Raw genomic sequence first — 20,165 nt, 5'->3', positions numbered from 1 at the left:
TGTTTACAAAGCATGATGACCACTAAATGGGCAAAAAAAATTAAATGAGGCAGAAATGGTCTATGATTACGTCTACAAGAAATAAATATTTACATAGCAGTGTATGCAGCAGTCACAGCACCAGAAAAGGCCAAAATATGAAGCAAAACCCCCAAAAAAATAAAAAATAAATAAGAGTGCTGGAGGATACTGCTTTTGTTTTATACTGTCTTATAAAACAAAAATAATCACCAGTGCAAAATGTGAAAAAATAAAAAATAGCGTGTGTTATGAAATAAACAGCTGGCTAAATTTCTCTGATTTATTCCAGAAACCTTTGCTTTATATACGCACGATGACTACTGTCTTCCTTTAGGGATGGAAGAAGAATGCGTACTGATTCAAGAACACAGATGGATGATTGAAAGCTAGGCTGTTACGGCTTATTGTTGGTTGTGACATGCAAGATCGGTCATTTCTCTTTCATAGAAACGGGACCCTCTTTTAGTCGGGAAATTAATTTTCTCCTAATTGAAGTGGTTTTTGTCTTTAAATGGTTCATTAGTTCGTCTACTTAATCTTAATAAACAAACAGGAGGGTTCTTTTTTAACCACAAAGCTTCATGAGCACCAGAGTTCTTTCAAACTAAAGAGTTAGGAATAAATAGTATTTATTTTACTCTAAAAAGGTATATGCTTGTAACACTAACATCCTTTTGAAGGACGAACTGATTCTTGACTAAAAGGTGATCAATTTACATTAAACATCACAACCATCATTTGTACAATTAAACTATGAAGCTCCGAATATTTCAGTTATATTAACATGGCTTATATTACACGGATCTGACGTTTTTAATAATAATAGCGGTAATTACCATAAATCAAACAACCTCTAATATTAATACGCATTTCTCACTGATGGTGACATGTGAGTGATAAGCTACCATGATCTTAAGGAGCGATGTTTACAGTAGATACACAGACAGAAAATTCTAAAGCTGCAACAACGTGGGGCTGCTTTAGTTACAGCTTAGTGTGACGGTAAGATAACAGCCAGTGTGATGACAGAGTACAGGGTCAAAAAGGAAGCAGGAAAAAACGTGCGCCCCAAGTCATCCAAGGCAATGGGAGCATTTTATATTAAACGCGACAAAGAAGGCTGAGGATGGAAGTACCACAGTGAAGCACGATGAAAAGAAAACACACTGGTGTCAGGGATGAAGGTGAAACATCAGCACGGTGATCAAAAACTGTAGAATCCTCATCATGTTTAATGAAGTGCTATTGTGTAAACTGTTTAAACTTCAGGACAGTCGCACTGGATCTGTTCTGTCGTGACTCGCGAGCATCAGGTTACACAATCAGCTCGCTCACCACATAGTGATGGATTCAATTAAAACGGTGCGAACAAACACTACATCTAAAAGCAGCAAATAACAGCAGCAGTAAACGATTATGTTTTTAGTCACTGTTGTGGTTTTAATGAATGATTATGCATTTGTACACTAATGCATATTTTTCCCTTTTTGAAATTTTAAACCAAGCCTGTAAACTCGCTGCGTTTCTCCGTTTCATTTTCTTTAATAGCATTTGTCTACTACAACAGTAACTTATCTGTTTTCAAACGTGATTTACTGCGACATTCAAATGCTTGTTTTTAATGTTTTATATTAATTTATACAGATATCATTGAACTATTATACATTTTTTTATTAATTCTTAATTCTAGATGCTTATATTTTCACAACTGAACCAAATGTCTTCAAAACGATGCCGTATTATATTTTATATTGATTATTTTAAGCAGGGTTGTCTACAATTATCATTAAAAACAATACAAATGATTGATTTACACAAATTGTACACAATTTGTTTCTGTTTAATTATTATTATAAAAAAAAAAATATATATATATATATATATATATATATATATATATATTTTTTTTTTTTAACAGAAACAAGCCAGCATGAGTGAATATGTTCAAAGGAAAAATCCCCTATAAGCTTTAAAACATTTAAATTAAGGTAGTTTAACTCAATATGTGGCTTTTGCTTTTTTTTAAGTACATTTTTTTTGTAAGTACACTTAGGGTTTATAGGGTTTTATATAGTTATAATAAGCAAAACATCTCATTAAAAATTGCATTTTATCCCATTAAATTTTTTATCCCATTAATAATAATTTAAAAAAAAATAATAATAATAAAAAATATTCGCCAGATTAATCGAATATCAAAATATTCGTTAGTTGCAGCCCTTAGAATATTCGCAATCAAAATTCTCCTTTTGAATTTAAGGATGACCTTCAAAGAAAACGTTCAGGTGTAGAATGTAGCAATTATATTATAAATGGTTTATGGTCTATAGGTTGTGCACTTCATGTACCTCAATTTAGAATTTAATGGAGGAAGACAAAGAAAATAGGAGCATTATTAATTCACACACACACACACACACACACACACACACACACACACACACACACACACAAACTCACAGCTTCGGCAGTGCAAGGCAACACTCGCTATTCTCACATCCTCCACCAGCCATTTTCTAGTCAGGACAGAAGAGAACACGAGTACGTACCACTATGAATACCTCCTTCTCAGCCGCTGTGCCCACAGGCAGCCAGCCGTTGGTGGCCCGTCGCCGACTGATCTTGGCCTGTTTGGTGCTTGGATTGCAATGGCCGGCTCCCAGCTGGCCCTCCTTCACATGGGGGCAGACAGCTGTGTCCCGTATAGCAGAGCGCGAGCTGCTGGGCGGCTTGGCACTCTGAGGGCACTCTCGGCCTACGCGTAACTGGACCTGAGGACGCCCAGTGTCCGGCAGAGGAGACTGCAGGTGCGGCATAGGCTGTGTGGCAGCAGGCACACTTGGGATGGGGCAGACAGATAGGGGCATGGTTGGGGCCATGGAAATAGAGGGGCTGTGCTTGTCCAGTGGATAGGGGTAGTCCTCTGTAACAGGAAGGTGAAAGCTTGACATTAGTGTCAAACAACATAAATACGGATATTATAATATTTATAATATATATGTATATAATTACAATATACAGTAACCCCCCTGAAAAGAAACGCGTTAAACGAACGCCACTCCAAAAATGCTATTTTATGAATACAGTACTATACTGTATTAACATTTTACTGCATTTTATAAATAATAATTCTATTTTTCATTAATACATTTCATTATTCCAACATTAAACTCCATAAAAACAATTCCCTATAAGTTTTTTGGTCTATGGTGCTGTCCGTGAGAGACCGGGAAAATCAGCCAAATGTGGCAAATGTAGTTCTGCGATATAAAAAGGTATTATAGCATAAAGTGGTTAATACATTCCTTAATTAAAAACCTCTACAAATCTTCCTTAAAGTCCCATTTGCTGGTTTCTTTGTTACCCTTGACACAAGTCATACTGATCAGAACCATGGCGCTTTTCTTTTAGGAACAGGTGTGCAGGAGCAGCGAGTAGCTACAGAAGTACATAACATTTGTTCAATGCTGTAATCGGTGATTCGATTTTAATAGCTCGTTAAATAGCTAACAGACCTTTCGAAATGGAGCCTTACAATTAGAAATGACCCATTGACGCTGTGCCTGATGGAAATTGTATTATCTACAGTATAAGCTCCTAACCTCTGCTGGAATTCTGAACCATGCGTGCGATCCGGCCATCGTGTTCTACTCCGGGTGCAGGAAAGAAAAAAAAAAAAAACAACGGTGAAATTTGAGTAAATTACCCTCATTTCAAACAGCCATCACATGATCTAGAATCAATGATGTGCTCATTTACTCTATAATCGCACTTCTTTCGTGAGGTCAAATGGGCTGCAGGCCAACACAAATAAAAAGTAACGGCAAATGCGTTGTGGATCAAACCTTTTCCCGAACTTAATAGAGCCTTTCTTGCTTATTCTGGCTTCTCAGGGAGGTGACCGGCCAAGCATGAGAGAGAATGTGCAGCTCACTGCATGTTCACTCAGCTGTTAAGTCTCTGTATTATTACAAGCGGACTTGCACGCCTACAAAGTAGGGATAGCGCTAGTCATGATATACACTAGCATCTACACAGTATATTCTGCACATTGAGTGAACGGCACTCGAGATGAGAAATTGACTGGCAAAATTTTGGCTGTTTGTTGAACCTATGAAAGATTAACCACCACAACCATAAGATTATTTCAGTTTTTTTTGTGTATAAAAAAAAAAAAAAGGAAAAGCAATTTTTTACTAAGGACCCCAGGCCACAGTGTTCATTAGCTGATTTAGTCGTTCATTAAAGCAGTGAACGTTGAAATGATTCAAACTATCTGGTGGTATAACAAATGATCTTTTCGTCGCGAAGGCTATCTAAAACTACATTTTCTATTCTCGCTCAAACACGCTGAGCTGCTCTTTTGTTGCTGCAACAGCCTCTGGTGTGTAGGCTTTCTCTATGAAGTGCTTCTGTCTAGAAAATACATTAGTGTTCTGCCATTGTGCTGGTTGAATCTGTACAGCTGTAAGTATTTCCAATACATTTCCACTGGGTAAAGAATTGCTCAACCTAAATACAGAATGCTGGTCGGTATATTGTTTGTTCAAATTAGGATTTCACGGTTAGTGTACACTGTGTGATTGGATGGTTCTCACTTTTTTCAAAAACGACACTATTTCCTCTCACCCACCCGTTTTTTTGCTGGTTATAACAACATTATGATAAATTTGTTCTTCAAAATACCTTTCATGAGGACTTTTCAAATTGGGCTAGTTTCACGTGGGAAATTATTCAAGTTTGTATCTGTGATTTCAGTGCCATTTGTATCAGTCATGTCAGCAAGTTTTATTTTTAACCATATTTTACTATTTTATAATGGCAGATAAACATCCTGTCGGAACCGACAGCTTGGTAATGATTCCGTTAATTTCCAATGGGAAAAGACGTTTTTGCACTACAGGAAGTGTTCACTTTTTTTTTTTCTATTATTTCCCCAAAGAAAACCAAAACAGCTCAAAATATTGGCCAATTTTGCAAAGGAAAACAATAAGATATACAGTACATTGGTCAGTGAGAAGAAATGCTGCAAAGTAAGAATGCTTTGTATATATATATATATATATATATATATATATATATATATATATATATATATATATATGTGTGTACATACAAATAAATAATAAATTGGCAAAATGATTGGGTCAAAAGTAACACCTGACCTTTCCTGCTGGAGGCACACAATTGGTCTTTAGATGCGCTATAATACAATTTTGCCTTCACATGAACTTGGAAACCCCAAACCTGTTCCAACATGGCGATGTCCCTGTGCACAAAGTGAGCTCCTTGAAGATCTGGCTTACATGCTTTGGAGAGGAAGATCTTGAGTGGCCTGCTAGCTCTGATCTAATCCCTACTGAACACCTTTGGGATGAATTGGAACGCTGACTGCACCCCAGGTCTCATCACCTCACCTACATCAGCTTTTCATAATACTCTTGTGGCTGATGAACACAAATATCCTTAAGTGCACTCCAAAATCAAGTGGAACATCTTCCCAGAAGAGTGGAGGGAATTATATGAGTAAATTGGGACTAAATGTGGAAAGCAATGCCAATTTACAAAAAAATCTAAATTAAATCAATATTTGTTATGGCTACTCTTTGGCACACATTTTGTCGGATCAGTGTCAAGTGTATGATTAACCAATTATACCATTCAGGTGCTAATCATCATCAATTAATTACGTAGGTTCGAACACAGTCATTAACTGAAACAGCTGTGTAGGCGGCTTTAAACGGGTGAGAAAAGCCAAACTCTGCTACTAAGGTGAGGGGTGTGGAGGACAGTTTCATGCCATAGATCATACACCATGGCCATACACCAAGACTGAGCAAAGCAACTACACTGCATCAGCAAGGTCTCTCCCAGGAAAAGAGTTCAAAGCAGACTGGGGTTTCAAAATGTGATGTAACGAGCAATGTTGAAAACCTTAGACAAATGAAAGACGCATCATACTTGCTTCCCTTCAATATCAGAAGACGTCCAGGAGTGCCAGCAGCAAAGAACTGGCGGAAACCAGCAGAACCCAGATACACCCATCTAGTGGGTGGAAAAATCTGGCCAGATGTGATCTTCATGGAAGAATTGCGGCCAAAAAGCCATACTTCTGACATGGAAACACTCAAAACTCAACTAAGCATGAAAAGCAGGGGCTCTGGATTGAGAAGGTGTTTGCAGACGCGCTGGAGAGCGGTACAATAATGACCTGCATCAACAGTGAAGCATGGTGGAGGTGCAAGTTTGGGGCTGCGTTATGATTAATGGTGTCCTCAATGCTAATAAATACAGACGGACACTTACCGTGTTTTTCGGACTATAAGCCGCTACTTTTTTCCCACGCTTTGAACCCCGCAGTTTAAACAACAAAGCGGCTAATTTATGGATTTTTCCTGGGTTTTTCCCGGTTTCACAAACTTCAAGCCAAAATACTGAGCCCCATAACATTAGACCAATGAAATGCGCTCCCACTGAATGGGGCCGCACCACATCATAAATATGGATGAGGTTCCTCTGACGTTTGACCTGCCGCTCACTCGGACGCGCAACAGGAAATGCGAATCATTCGTCACGCTGAAAACAACCGGGCATGAAAAAACACACTTCACCTGTGTTCTGAGCTGCACGGCATCGAGAGAAAAGCTCCACCGATGGTGATTTTTAAACGCATGACGATGCCAAAAGAAAAACTCCTGAGAGAAATTAGTGTGAAAGGAAGGAGGAAGACAGTGAACAATGACTTTCTTGGTAGGCTACTGTTTAGTTACAAGCCGTGTAACAGACACTGTCTTTCGTTAAAGCCTGTGTAAAGTTCATTAGTTTTAATGTAGACACCTGCAGCTTATAGGCTTATTTATGTTAAAAATAAAAATCTTTGTCAAATTCAGTGTGTGTGGCTTATATTTGGGTGCGCTTAATAGTCTGGAAATTACGGTATCTATCATGGGACGCGTCTGATTTTCACCAAATTCATTCTGCAGCAGGACAACAGCCTCAAACAAACAACCGAGGTCACTAAGGACTGTCTTCAGTGTGGAGAAAAACAAAGAGTCCTGGAAGTCATGGTTTGGCTCCCACAGGGCCCTGATCTCAACATCATCGAGTCTGTCTGGGATTATATTACAAGACCGTAGGATTTCAGGCAGAAGATCTGAGTTTTGTGGTTAGTTCTCCAAGATGATCAGAAAAACCTAACTGCTGAGTTCCTTCAAAATCTGTGTGGAAGTAGAATCCAATGTGATTCTACATTGCAATGTGGAATGTAGAATCGATGCTGTTTTGCGAGCAAAGGGTGGTCGCACCAAATATTGATTTCATTTGGATTTCTCGTCTGTTCTTTTACTTTCGATTTCAATTTTTGAAAGCGATCTTATTTTGCAGCATTTTATCATACCTGCCTAAAACGTTTGCGCGGCACTGTATATCGCACGTAATGAGGACGTGTCAAGAAAAGCTGCAAATTTTATTTAAATGAATTCCCCTCACAGGTATAGGCTACATGAATCCTATCCTCATGACCTACTAATGATCAAACACAAACCGCATAGCCGAGTGGACTACAGCAAGAGACTCTAATTACAGACAAAACAAACAGGTTGTATTCAAATGAGGTGTGCCCTGCATTTACGTAATGTGCAGCGGGGAACAGGTATCGTTTTTTTTTTCCTGGGAATCCCTCGTTACTACAGACATCCTCTGGCAAAATGACTTGACGGGCAAATGTCAAGGAATCTTATCCAGTAGAAAAATTGTGCAGGCATTTGATCAGATTGTTTCTATTTGGATTTGGTTAAATATACACAATTATGTGGACGAATATCATAAACACGTTTTCCATCGTCCATTTTCAGCACCAGCCCCTGTTTATTTTTTTAAATGGTAGACTAATACCAGGGATATGAGCCATAATATTGTTTCGACAATCATACCATTCAAATGCATGTGCATCCTGGTTATTGTAAAGCCATAATAGGAGGGTTATAACAACTGAGCCGAGCAAAGAGAATATTATCTGGGGGATTGCGTCAGGTCGGATGGGTATAATGTATCCATCACAAAGTCCTGTAATGCTTTGCGGCTGTTCTAAGGTCAGTAAAAGTCTACAAGATTACAGCTGTCATCTTACAATGAAAAGCCAAGTCAAGTCTCCTGCCAACAAAAATAACCAGCACCCTGCCCACCTGTGCCAATTATTCACATTCAAACGAGCGCTGAAAAGACGGCGGCGAGCAAACAGACATGGTGGAGTGGCTGCACGAAGTGAAAGAGGGGTTTTTAACGTTCAGCCGAATCTTTCTTTCCGAGTCTCTTTTAGAGCGTCTCAATGGCTTTTATTTCACTATTTCCCCTTTTGTGCCGCTTAATGTTTAAAGATAGGCCTTGCGACCCGACAGTTTAATGTCTCCGCGAGATAAAGCCGGATATATCCCATATCCAGACGCTAATTAGGGGGTCGAAATGTTTGTGAATAGACCTCTGACATCATATTACAGTTCAATTGAGTAAAGGGAAAAAGTCTTCATCGTAAATTTAAAACGTGTTCTGGTATTTCTCTTTAACCCTTTTAAACGGATTATTAATATAATATTAAAAAAACACATTAGGTCGCCTTTCGCTTGTTTTATAGAAGTGATTGTGTAGAATAAAAACAACCATCATGCACCATCCGGCATCTCAGTCAGCAATTGGGCAAAAAAATAATAAAAGCTTTCTCATGTCACGTGACTGTTTTTGAGGCACTTGTCGAAAGCATCAATATACAATATAGCCGGTATGAGGTAGAGAATATTACCTGTCTGAGTCAATGATAACCTTCTTAGCTCAAGGTATGCTACAATTTCAGCTCTATGAATATGCTTGGGGGTGGGGACGGGGTACTTTTTTTTTTTTACTCAGAAAGCATTTCGACACAGCATGTTATGTGAGGTAATCATGACACATTGCAAGCATTTCCCCATTACAGTCCTCAGCATTTGACCTCGTACTGTTTGCCAAACATTATTTCGCATGGTTATCTCAGCAGGCATATTCTCTAACCAGCACAGCGTCAGTTATCACACAAGTGTTGAATAACTGAGGCTGATTCTATCGAGGAGCCCATGCTAAGGGTGGATGGGTTTTCATCCCGTTTGCCTCGTCTTACCCATCTTGATCTTGTGGCTGCAGCTGGAGCATCCGCCGCTAAACGAGCAGCTCCTGTTAGCGATGGGCTGAGTGTGTCTGTAGGTACAGCTGCTGATCCTACACGGGTCGCCATAACACGTCCCCACAGAGTTGCAGTACACTGGATGAGGAATTCCTGGAGGGTGAGACACTGGAGAGGGCAGTAGTTTGGGTCTCTGGACCCCAGTCGGACACAGTGTAATAGGAGGTACAGAAGGTGGTGCGTGGGGTCCTGGACTTGTACTTACAGGGAGCGAGGATGTCCCGTGGTGGGCAATATGGACATAGTAACCTGGGTAGCAGGAGTAAGAATGAGCACCTAGTGTCAAAGCTGGGTGGGTTAGTGTGTGAGGGGAGGGAAGGTATCCTTTTACAGATGGCAATGAATGCTGTTCTGATTCGGGAAACGCCTTCTGCCCAAGGAACAGGGCTAATCGGTGACAATATTCCACAGATCTCTCCTGGGAACAGCAGTAACATGAGTTCACGTCAGTCTCGGTTTTCTCCTCTTTCACAGGCTTCAGCGAGTAGCTTAGCAGAGACCTGCATTGGTATCCGGGTTTGATGAAGTCATGGCCCCCGGAAGTGCCTTCCCACAAAGTGTCAGTCTTGAGAGCCTCCTTCTTGCAGAGATTGCAGCACTGTTGAGATACTGGCGGCTTGGAAAGGCATGGTGGGCTGTGTTGTTTTTTCATCTTTCCCTGCAGTAGTTTTGTTCGTGCTCCACCACTGCCTGGCTTGGTGTCCGGTTTAGCTCGCCGTTTAGCTCCAGACGAGGTGCTAGTCAGCTTCAGAAGAGCGGCCGCGTTTAAACCTGCTAGACGCCTTGGGGTCGGACTGTTTAGATTCAGCTGGTCCAGATGTTCAGACTCCGTCTTTGCCTTCTTGGTTTTTTTAGGGTTTGTACTCTCGTCTCGTTCTCCTGCGTGTGCACGTTTTTGGCCTTCTAGTCCTTTTTTTGAAGGGTCTTTTTTTTTGGGGAGTTCACCATCACCCTTTTGGGAATTCTGCTGTTTTTTGGACATTTGAGAGTCCTCTCTGAACAACAAAAGGCTGTTGACTGCTTCAGCATTAAGAGAGGCCAACCGTCGCTTTCGAGGTTCGAGGAGTTCCACGAATAAGGCAGTTTTGTTCCTCTTGGTTTTGCTTTTTGGTCCAGGTTTTAGCCGGCAGGTTTTGCATGCCTTCTTCCGACACGTACAGGGTTTGGTCCTTCCCTTCTTTGCCTTCATATTTCTTTTCCTTTTATTCTTAGGCACAGCTTTCATGCCGCCTTTAGAAGTTCCTCCTTCTTCTAAGCGAGTCAGTAGAACGCAGCAGTTTAAGGAGCCCACGTCATTTATTCCCTGCCGTCCTCTGAGTGGATAAAGCTTCCGGTCACTCTCTGCGTTTTGCTGCTTTATTTCCTTATCTCTTCCTCTTTTATAGGAATGCCTTTTAGTCTTCTTTTTCAGCACTATGTTCTCTGGCCAGGTTTTGCCCATGGTTTCAGCATGTATCTGGCAGCTCACCTGCTCCTTGGATTCTCTTCGATATCTACATAGAGTTCCTCTTCCGTGCATGTGTCATTACAATCTTCCGTGCGGATCCTGCAAAGAAAAAAAGGAAAATGCTCAAACTCAGTTGTGTTGCAGGGATGCAGGTCTGTAAATACTGTGGTTGGCTCGTTCAAATTATGGTTTCTTTTCTGGCTTTGGCTAGTGGCTGCTGAAATCGATATGGCTGACTACGCAAAGTAAAGATAGATGTAATAACTACATTATGAGCTGTGCACTCTCCCTCGCTGACTTCTAAGATGTCATCCATTTTCAACCTTCAGTTAAATACATTTTATATAAAGCATCCATCCCATATAAGCTCCAATCGACTGCCACACACACACACACACACAAAAAAGAAACCACACACACATGCAGCATGTAAATACAGATGATTAATGAGGTCTTTTGAGTGTTACTTATTACCATAAATATTCTGCTCGTGTACATGCAGATAAGTATAAAGTCTAAAGTCAATATTCTGAAGATCATATAGAACATAAATCTACATGATTGTAACACTGAATCCCTTATTTCACTTTTTTTTTAAACACTGTCCCTCACTCGGATTATCAAGAAACAGAAAAAAAAAATCAGAGCCATTTTCCACTTAACAGTATTCCTGCCTACATTTCAAAGCCACATAATTGTATAAACCATACATTTCGAAAGGCAGTAATGTTGAAGAAGGACATGTTAAAGTTTAACCGCACAATCCCACAGGATTTGCTTCCTTTGTATACCTGGGTGTGTATTACTAATCACTATATAACTACTCATTTTAGTATATTCCGATAATAATTGTTAGATACATGCCCGCACAAGTCTACACGCTAATCAGGCATCATATGAACTGCAGAATTTGACCTGCTGACATGTTATTAACACTAGACATCATCCAATTAGTCTCCCTTAATGCAGCACTGATTTGTAAACCTTCTTCTCCTCCTTTTCCAGTCACATTTCCACTGTTTTAAGGGATCCATCATCTAACTGGTACATTTGTAATCAAGCACCAATACTTTCCCATTGGAAAATGACTTAACATTTCGAATCAAATGTACCTTCACAAAGTTCTTCAAGGTCTGTTGTGAACAGACTTCACAACAGTTCAGCAAGATTCAAACAGAACCGCTTTTTTTGTCTGTTTTTTCCAAGTATAACGTTAGAGATTTCAATTGGCATATTTTTTTTTATAAGATAGACAGATCAATAGATAAATGGATAGACAGATAGATGGATGGACTTTATTGATTTCCCAGGAGAAAATCTGGGAAATTTAAAATTGATCAGAAATACAACACTACAGCAGGAAAGTCAAAATGGTCAGGAAATAGTTTGCAATCTAATGCTTATTGTAGATTTTCCCTAGCTAAATATCCATTGTTTTGTTTTTTTACTTGTCCTGTTGCATACTTCTATTTTTGCTTTCTCAGCCATGATGACAAATAACGAGGAAATCGGTGGTTAGGGGGGAAAAAAAATAAAAATAAATCACGGGCTGTATTTCACCGAGCTATTAGACGAGCGAGTTCACGTACAGATGACAAACGTATCAGAACAAATTTCACAGATCGGCTTAAGATTGGTGACATTTACCGGGGAAAATAAATACACATTGATGGATTACACTTCCTCAGCTTCCTGCACAATCCCACAAAAAAACATTTTGGAGTACTTCATCCCTGACAGAATCCTGACTCCTATGTATTCATTAAAATACACAATAAAATAGTTAAACAAACAAATAAAACCCCTGCTACATTTACATAAATGTATAAACAACCTTAAAAGAGGTCTTATGAAAACCCTGCATTATCTTCTTTCTCCATAACAATAATGACATCTGGAAGAATCCAAATGAACCCATCGAAGTTTTAACGAGGCAGAGTTCTCGTTTTTTCCAGCCTTTTCTTATAACTTCACACCAGAAAGGAAAATACGAAGCTTTTAATGACGGCAACAAATCAATAAGCAAGAATTAAACTAGTGTAGATAGCGTCTAAGTCTTGTGTGTTCAACCGGCACGGCTTTTTACAGAGTCGGCATGTTTTCGTTTAGTAGCTGTAGTTTCTCGGTAGCTGAACAGTTGCGTGACCCCATACATGATTTTTTTTTTTTATATTGCAAACATTTGAATCAGTCTCGTGATTTTTACGTTGCGTACAATAACACGATATAACTGAATCCCCCCCACACACACACCTTCAGTGCACTGCAGCAAATAGTGTCAGTCTCAGGAGTGCATCTGTTCCATTCTCTCATTTTCTGATCATCATTAGTTATCAAGAACATTATACACTTCTCTGTGGGGTGGTTCAACCTCGGTGTGTAGATCATGAGGAACTGCTGGGGGGGTTTTATTGGAGTGCTGGACAGTAAAGAACGTCTTCCAAAAAAATAAAAAATAAAATAAAAATGCAAGTGCATGAATGGGTTAGGGTTCATTTGGAGTACTGGTTGGAAACATGGCTCCTGAGACAAAGTAGCAATTAAACCCTGATTATGCACTGATGTTAACTTTGAACCTATAGAGAAATCAGAGGAGCTTTTCTCCACCCTCTCTCTTTCTGTCTCCCAATGCTGAGTTAAGGGAATTGATCCGACTTAAAGGACACGACAAAAATATGAGAGAGAGAGAGAGAGAGAGAGAGAGAGAGAGAGAGAGAGAGAGAGAGACTAATGTTTGTTTTTTTGCTGCGATGCCGAAAATAATGCCATGTTTCTCCAGTAGAAGTGTTGAGAAGCGTGTTGGGAGCAGATCACACACAGGGCGTAACACATTCCCGGGTTCAAATCGTCGCGCTTGGGGCTCACACACACCTTACAAACCCACATACACACACATGAAAACCCGAACTAAATAACTCCAAAGCCGATCAAATGAATCCCACCTCAATGTTCAGCTCGAGAAGCGAGAAGCAAAAAAAAAAAAAAACCCCTCCTGCTCCTCGAGCCTTCACAAACCCCGGAGCCAGCGACGGTACGTCAGCGCCAAACGAGCACGCGAGAAAAAAAAATACAGCAGAAAGACACCGATTACCCCTTTTTTTTTTTGCACGCGCTGCAATCGTTCACGCGGACGGGTTTCTTTCGACAGCAGAAAGAACCGAAAGGCGCACAATCGAAAGGAAAAGGAAAAAAAAAAAAAACACCACACATTCACATTAGTAATCCTGGGCTTTTACCTCCGAGTCCACTCCGTCAGCCGGAAAAAAAACCGTCACATTCCGAAAGCGGTGCAAAAATCCCGGATTCGGATTATTATTTTTTTTGTAATGTGCTCGATGTTCACGCAACGAGAAGAAGAAGAAGAGCAGCAGCGAGAAGCAAGCAGCTGACAAGACACGGCTGAAGCGGTGACCTACTTCCGAAGTAGCACGCGCACGATTATATTCATGCGCCGGGACCACGCGCGGCTCACAGAGTTCAGAAAGCACGAGAGCACATTTCTAAAAAATCGTCTCCTTCTTTTTCTTTTTTACATCCAGCAGTTATAAGTGGGTGGATGGGTGAAGGAAAGGGGGGAAAAAAAACCACTGAATACATTAGCCAAGCTCATCAGCTGTTTAGTTTGTACGTAATCAAAAGGTTGTTACGTAACGAGCTGCCACTTCAAACCCTCACCAGATCTAATCAAGTGGATCACCAAGCAAAAACCTGATCATGGATCACTAACAGTCCTAGTGCGTTCACACCTGCCTTTGATACTTTATACCAAAGTAAGGTCACGCTCCAGGAACTGAGACATAAACACTGGAGATGAGCTTGTGATGAAAAGTTTTCTTTGGTCAACACAATAGTTTGATCGAGACTCGTTATTTAGCAGGGTGGAGGTTCTGTAGATCCTGGAAAGCCGTTACACAAGTGTTTTTTTTTAGGATTAGTTCTCAAATATACGTACAGTATGACATGGTCTAAATAGAATCTTGTCTGTGAATCCTGCCTTAATAGACAATTACACAGTCCAGGTCGGATGATACAAACCCTAACATATACTGAAAAATAAAAGATTCTAGATCTATAAGCCAAGCCCATCAGCTGTTTACCGTTTCTATGTAAACAAAAGGTTGCTGTGCAACGAGCTTGCCATTTCAAACCCTCACTAGATCTAGCTGGATCACCAAGCAAAAACTGCTCATGGATTACCAAGAGCCCGAGTGCTTTCACTCCGATACACCTGCCTCGAATACTTCATTATTAGAAACCCAGAGTCTATAGGAAGGTCAGGAACCAGGAACAGAAACATGAACAGCGAGCAATGGACAAGGTCATGATAAAAAGTTTCCCAGGGTCAACACAATAGTTCGATATGGACAGTAAGGTGGCAGTTCTGTGAGCCGTGAAAGCTGTTACCCAACTGGTCTTTTAGGATTAATTGTTACACTATGCATATGACATGGTATAAATAGAATCCTGTCTTGATAGAGTGAATTACACAGCCCATGTCTGATTATACAAACCCTGACATTATTATTAAATCCAGGTCCTGGAGCTACTCCGTGTCCTGCACAATTCTGAACGTGCAGGACCATGCGTGGCTAACAGAGAATGCACAAGAGAACGTTCCTGAAAAACAGTCCTAGTGCTTTCACACCAATACACCTGGCTCATATACTTTATTATCAGGAACTTGTGGCTAACAGAGTTCAGGTAGCACAAGAGCACATTATTGAAAAACCTTCTTCTTCTATTCTTTTTTTTACATCCAGTACTTATACATGGGTGGGTGAAGGAAAGGGAAAAAATACAGAATCCATTAGCCAAGCTTATCAGCTGTTTAATTTCTAGGTGATCAAAAGGTCGTTACATAACGAGCTGCCAATTCAAACCTTCACTAGATCTAACCAAGTGGATCACCAAGCAAAACCTGCTAATGGATTACTAAGAATCCTAGTGCTTTCACTCCAATACGCCTGCATCTGATACTTCAATTCATAGGAAGGTCGAGCTCCAGAAACAGCTACAGGAACAGTGAGCACTGGATGAGTTTGTGATGAAAAGTTTTCACCACAATAGTTCGATATAGACACATTGTTTAACAAGGTGGCTGTTCAGTAGTTCCTGGAAAGCTGTTTTACAAGTGGGCTTTTAGGATTACTTGTCACACTATATGTATGACATGGTGTAAATAGAAACTTGTCTTAATAGAGTGAATTACACAGCCCATTTCTGCTTATACAAACCCTGGCATTGTTATTAAACCCAGGTCCTGGAGCTACCTTGTGTTTTAAAAACATGCAGGATCATGCGTGGCTAACAGACTTAAAAAAAAAAAAAAAAAAGTAAAAGTGCTGATAAACCTTCTTCTTCTTTTCTTTTTTTTTTTTTTACATCCAGTAGTTGTGAGTGGTGGGTGAGGGAAAGAAAAAACAATTAAATCCATTAGCCAAGCTCATTGACTGTTTATAGTTTCTACATAATCAAAAGGTTGTTATTCAATGAGCTTCCACTGCAAACCCTCACTCAATCTAACCAAATGGATCACCAAGCAAAACCTACTCATGGATCACTAACAGTCTAACAGATACTTCATTCCATAGGAAGGTCGAGCTTCAGACCACTGAAAATGCTTGTGATGAAAGGTTTTCCGGGGTCAAGACAATAATTTGTTAGGGACACATTGTTTAGTGAGATGGAAGTTCTGTAGTTTCTGGAAAGCTGTTAAACAAGTTGTCTTTTAAGATTAAATGTCACCCTATATGTATAGCATGGTCTAAACAAATGGTCTGAGAATCTGTTCTTAATGGACTGAATTATACAGTCCAGGTTTGATTATACAAACTCTGACATTGTTATTAAACCCAGGTCTTGGAACTACCCTAGGTTCTGCACATTTGTTAATACACCAATTTGGAGAAGCCTGTAAATTAGCTTGAAAGCTTATTAAAGTGGATTCAGAGCAAGAACACTACATTGTGCAGGGCAGGGGGTACTCCAGGAACTTGTGGATTTTACAACAGCAGATCCTCTAACAACAGTAGAAAAAGAAAACATGTTTATCACATTACAGAATAGTCAAATTCCTTCTTTGCATATCCCAGCTTGTTAGAAAGTTGGGAAGAGTGTGCAGGGCCAGTCACAATAGAGCAACCCCAAAGCAAAGAGGAAAAAGAGCCTTGCATAAGGGCCCAACATGGGGAATTTGAAGCCCCATGACCTTCTGATCAGCAACCTAAAGCCACTGAGCCATCACTGCATCTAAAGACACTGCACTCAAAGATACAACAACTAAAACCACAATGCCTATAAACACTATAGACACAACACCTTAAATACACTGTATAATCATCAATTAGCCAAATTTGGTCTCATGAAAAAAATTAAGTTGTGAACAAAAAAAATTGTATTGGTTTTTCAATTGTATGGTTTTACATATAAGGATATAATAATAAAAATAATCTGGTCTGTAGCAGGTTTGCTTCTAAAGCAGCAACCAGGTGCTGCTAATCAAATGCCCTCGATTAATTTTTCATCAGCAAGTGTGACCACTTTTAAAAAACGCCTACAGTTCAGCAGTTTGCTTTTCTGGATCATTCAAGTAGGTATTAACACAATGCAATATAACAGTAGGAACAATAACTGCAATGATCTTAGAGAATCTGTTGTTGCTAGCCATCAATCCGGGAAGGGTTATAAGGTCATTTTCAAACAATTTGAAGTCCATCATTCTACAGTGAAGAACATTATTCACGAGTCAAAAACGTTCAAAACACTTGCCAATCTTTTCAGGAGTGGATGTCACATTTACCCCAAGGTCAGACTCTGCCATGCTCAGAGCAACTGCAAAAAGCCCAAGAGGTACATCTTAAGACTCTGCAGGTCTCAGCATGCTAAATGTGAAAGTTCATGACAGTACAATCAGCAAAAGATGGAACAAATATGGTTTTATTGAAAGGGTTGCCAGTAGGTGAGACAAAAGTGGAGATGTTTGGTCAAATTGCATAGTGTCATGCTTAGCTAATATCAAACAGCATATCAAAACAAACGCCTCATACCGATTGTCAAGCATGGAGGTGAAGGGTTGATGATTTGGGATTTTTTTTTTTTTACAGTCACAGGACCTGGGCAACTAGGGCAGTCGTTGAGTTAGCCATGAACTCCTGTATACCAAAGTAATTGAAAATCAATGTAAGGTCATCTGAAGTTGGCTGAAGTTAGTTCATGTAACAGGAAAATGATCCCAAGCGCATCAGCAAATCTATAACAGAAATGGTGAAAAAAAAAACAACAGAATCTGCAATGGCCCAGTCAGACTCTACACCTCAACCCGAACAAAATACTGTGGCAGAACGTTAAGAGAGCTGTGTACAAACAAAAGCCCACAAACCTCAATGAACTTAAGCAACACTCTAAAGAAGGGTGTGTCAAAATTTCTCCACAATGATGTGAGACACTAATAAAGTCATACATGACATGGTTACTTCAAGTGATTGCTGCTAAAGCTATTGAAAAATAAGGTATATTTAGTTTATTCCAAACATGGCTTTTCCATTTCAGCTTTATTTTATTTTTTTCTAAAAAATTAAAAAAACACTGTGTAATATGTCATGTGTTTGGATGATTAGGCAACTACTGCAGAAGTGATAATGAAGACAGTATGGAAGGTACTTGGCGTGACAACTGAAAAGAGAAAGGTAGACAAAGGGACGAGGTGGAATGAGGAAGTGCAGGAAAGCATAAGGAAAAAGAGGTTAGCGAAACAGAATTGGAATCGGTTGCATGGTGTGGAGATGGTGAAGCAGGAAGTAGATAGGCCTAGTAAGGAGGAAGTGAGGGCAGTGATTAAGAGGATAAAGAATGGAAAGTCAGTAGAACCAGATGACATACCAGTAGATGCAGGGAGATGTTTAGGAGAGATGGCAGTGGAGTTTTTTAACAAAATTGTTTAACAGGATTTTGAAAGGTGAGAGGATGCCTGAGGAATGGAGAAGGAGTGTGCTGGTACTGATCTTTAAGCATAAGGGAGATGTGCAGACCTGCAGTAACTACAGGGGAATAAAGTTGATCAGCCACACCATGAAGTTATGGGAAAGAGTAGTGGAAGCCAGGCTGAGAGAGCAATAGTATGGTTTCATTAGGAGGAAGAGCACTACAAATCGGAAGTTTGCTCGGAATCTGGGGTCAGAGCGTAGGGTCAACCATGTGGCAGTGCACCTGGAGCACAGAGGGTTAAGGGCCTTGCTCAAGGGCAGCAGCTTGGCGATACTGATGTTTGAACCTCCGACCTTCCAAACAGTAACCCAGCACCTTAACCACCACCCAGCACCTTAACCATTGAGCTACCACTCCCCCAGATGCAATATTAATTGCAATATTAGACACATAAAAGCATAGAATTCGAAGAGGGTGCACTCAGATTTCAATCCTACATTTCTGCCAGGACTGGTCGGAAAGTGTCACTCGTTATTTTTAACTATGATTAAAATGGCTGTTAGTGAGCATGTCATATAAAGATTTCATAGAATGGCAATAACGAATGAATGATAAACTAGCAACTAAATAAGTCTTCAACGATGTGAGATTTTTCTCTACCATGACAATATCAATTCAAAAATCATACAGTCTAAAGCCAGCTTAATGAAACCAATTCTTCTAATGACACCTCCAATAAAACAACATATCGTCTGTGAAAGACATTCATCTTTGTGAGATTGATCCTGCAAACGGCTACAACATGCCAATTAGCCCTCTAACAAATAATCGTTTGCTCCTGTGATGAGTTCCAGATGAGCGCTCTTGAGCCTGGTTTGATAAACCATGGCATTCATACAGTATGTTTCCATAAATGCAGAGAGCTAATTATGCAGTGACATTCAAAGGGTCATCTTCCCTTTATACAATGCTACTGCTACTGAATTACTAGCAGTCTGAATTAGGAAGTGTCATATTCATCCCGTCCTCTGTAATTCACTCCCTGAATAAATGTTAATCATTCTGGTCAAAAACAATGGAAGCCATCTTTAACACACGTCACATCAAGGGTTCATCAGTGTGTTTTAATACGTTGCAAGGCATATTTCAGACACCATGTGTCATCGCCGTACAGCATCTCATCCATCACACAGCTTCATTCAGCCCTACTTTTTTTAATGGGATTACTTAAAATCCAGGTAGACCGTGTTATTCGAGATAAAGGACACTTTAACAACCAACAAGACATTTTATCATGATCTAGTTAAGTCGACGTCTGAGTTTTTCCCCACCAATCATTTTCCTTTCATACAAGAAGCAAACTTTTTCAGAGCTCAGTCCATCTGCGCTGCTTCTGTTCTCGCTTATTTGATTAAAAGCCAGATAACAGCAGATCCCTTACAAATGTGCCTGAAGAATTGAGACAGCTGTGCAATGAGGGTAAGCAATAACTCTAATAAACTAACGTGCACTGGTTTTGATACTGAAACAAAAATCTGCACAACAGAGACAGTTAATGAGAGCACT

General features: G+C 39.9%; 1 protein-coding gene across 4 annotated transcripts in view; it reads right to left on the bottom strand.

Moving 5' to 3' along the window:
- The window catches only part of bahd1 (bromo adjacent homology domain containing 1), a 57,936-nt gene that overhangs the window by 9,324 nt on the left and 28,447 nt on the right, over nucleotides 1-20,165 (bottom strand). The window contains exons 1-3 of one of the 4 annotated variants that reach the window (XM_046855926.1): nucleotides 13,913-14,248; nucleotides 9,167-10,775; nucleotides 2,571-2,944 (exon numbers count right to left, since the gene is read on the bottom strand). In XM_046855926.1, coding sequence (XP_046711882.1) covers nucleotides 2,571-2,944; nucleotides 9,167-10,748 — 1,956 coding nt within the window. In that variant the 5' untranslated portion in view covers nucleotides 10,749-10,775; nucleotides 13,913-14,248. Of the gene's footprint in view, nucleotides 1-2,570; nucleotides 2,945-9,166; nucleotides 10,776-12,929; nucleotides 13,565-13,618; nucleotides 13,854-13,912; nucleotides 14,249-20,165 lie in introns of those variants that run through there. The other 3 variants (XM_046855928.1, XM_046855927.1, XM_046855925.1) reach the window with 3 other exon arrangements.

The sequence above is a fragment of the Silurus meridionalis genome, chromosome 8 (genome assembly GCF_014805685.1).
Source record: "Silurus meridionalis isolate SWU-2019-XX chromosome 8, ASM1480568v1, whole genome shotgun sequence".
Lineage (NCBI taxonomy): Eukaryota > Metazoa > Chordata > Actinopteri > Siluriformes > Siluridae > Silurus > Silurus meridionalis.
Note: the sequence above shows the minus strand (reverse complement) of the source record. Positions and strands in the feature narration are given on the sequence as shown.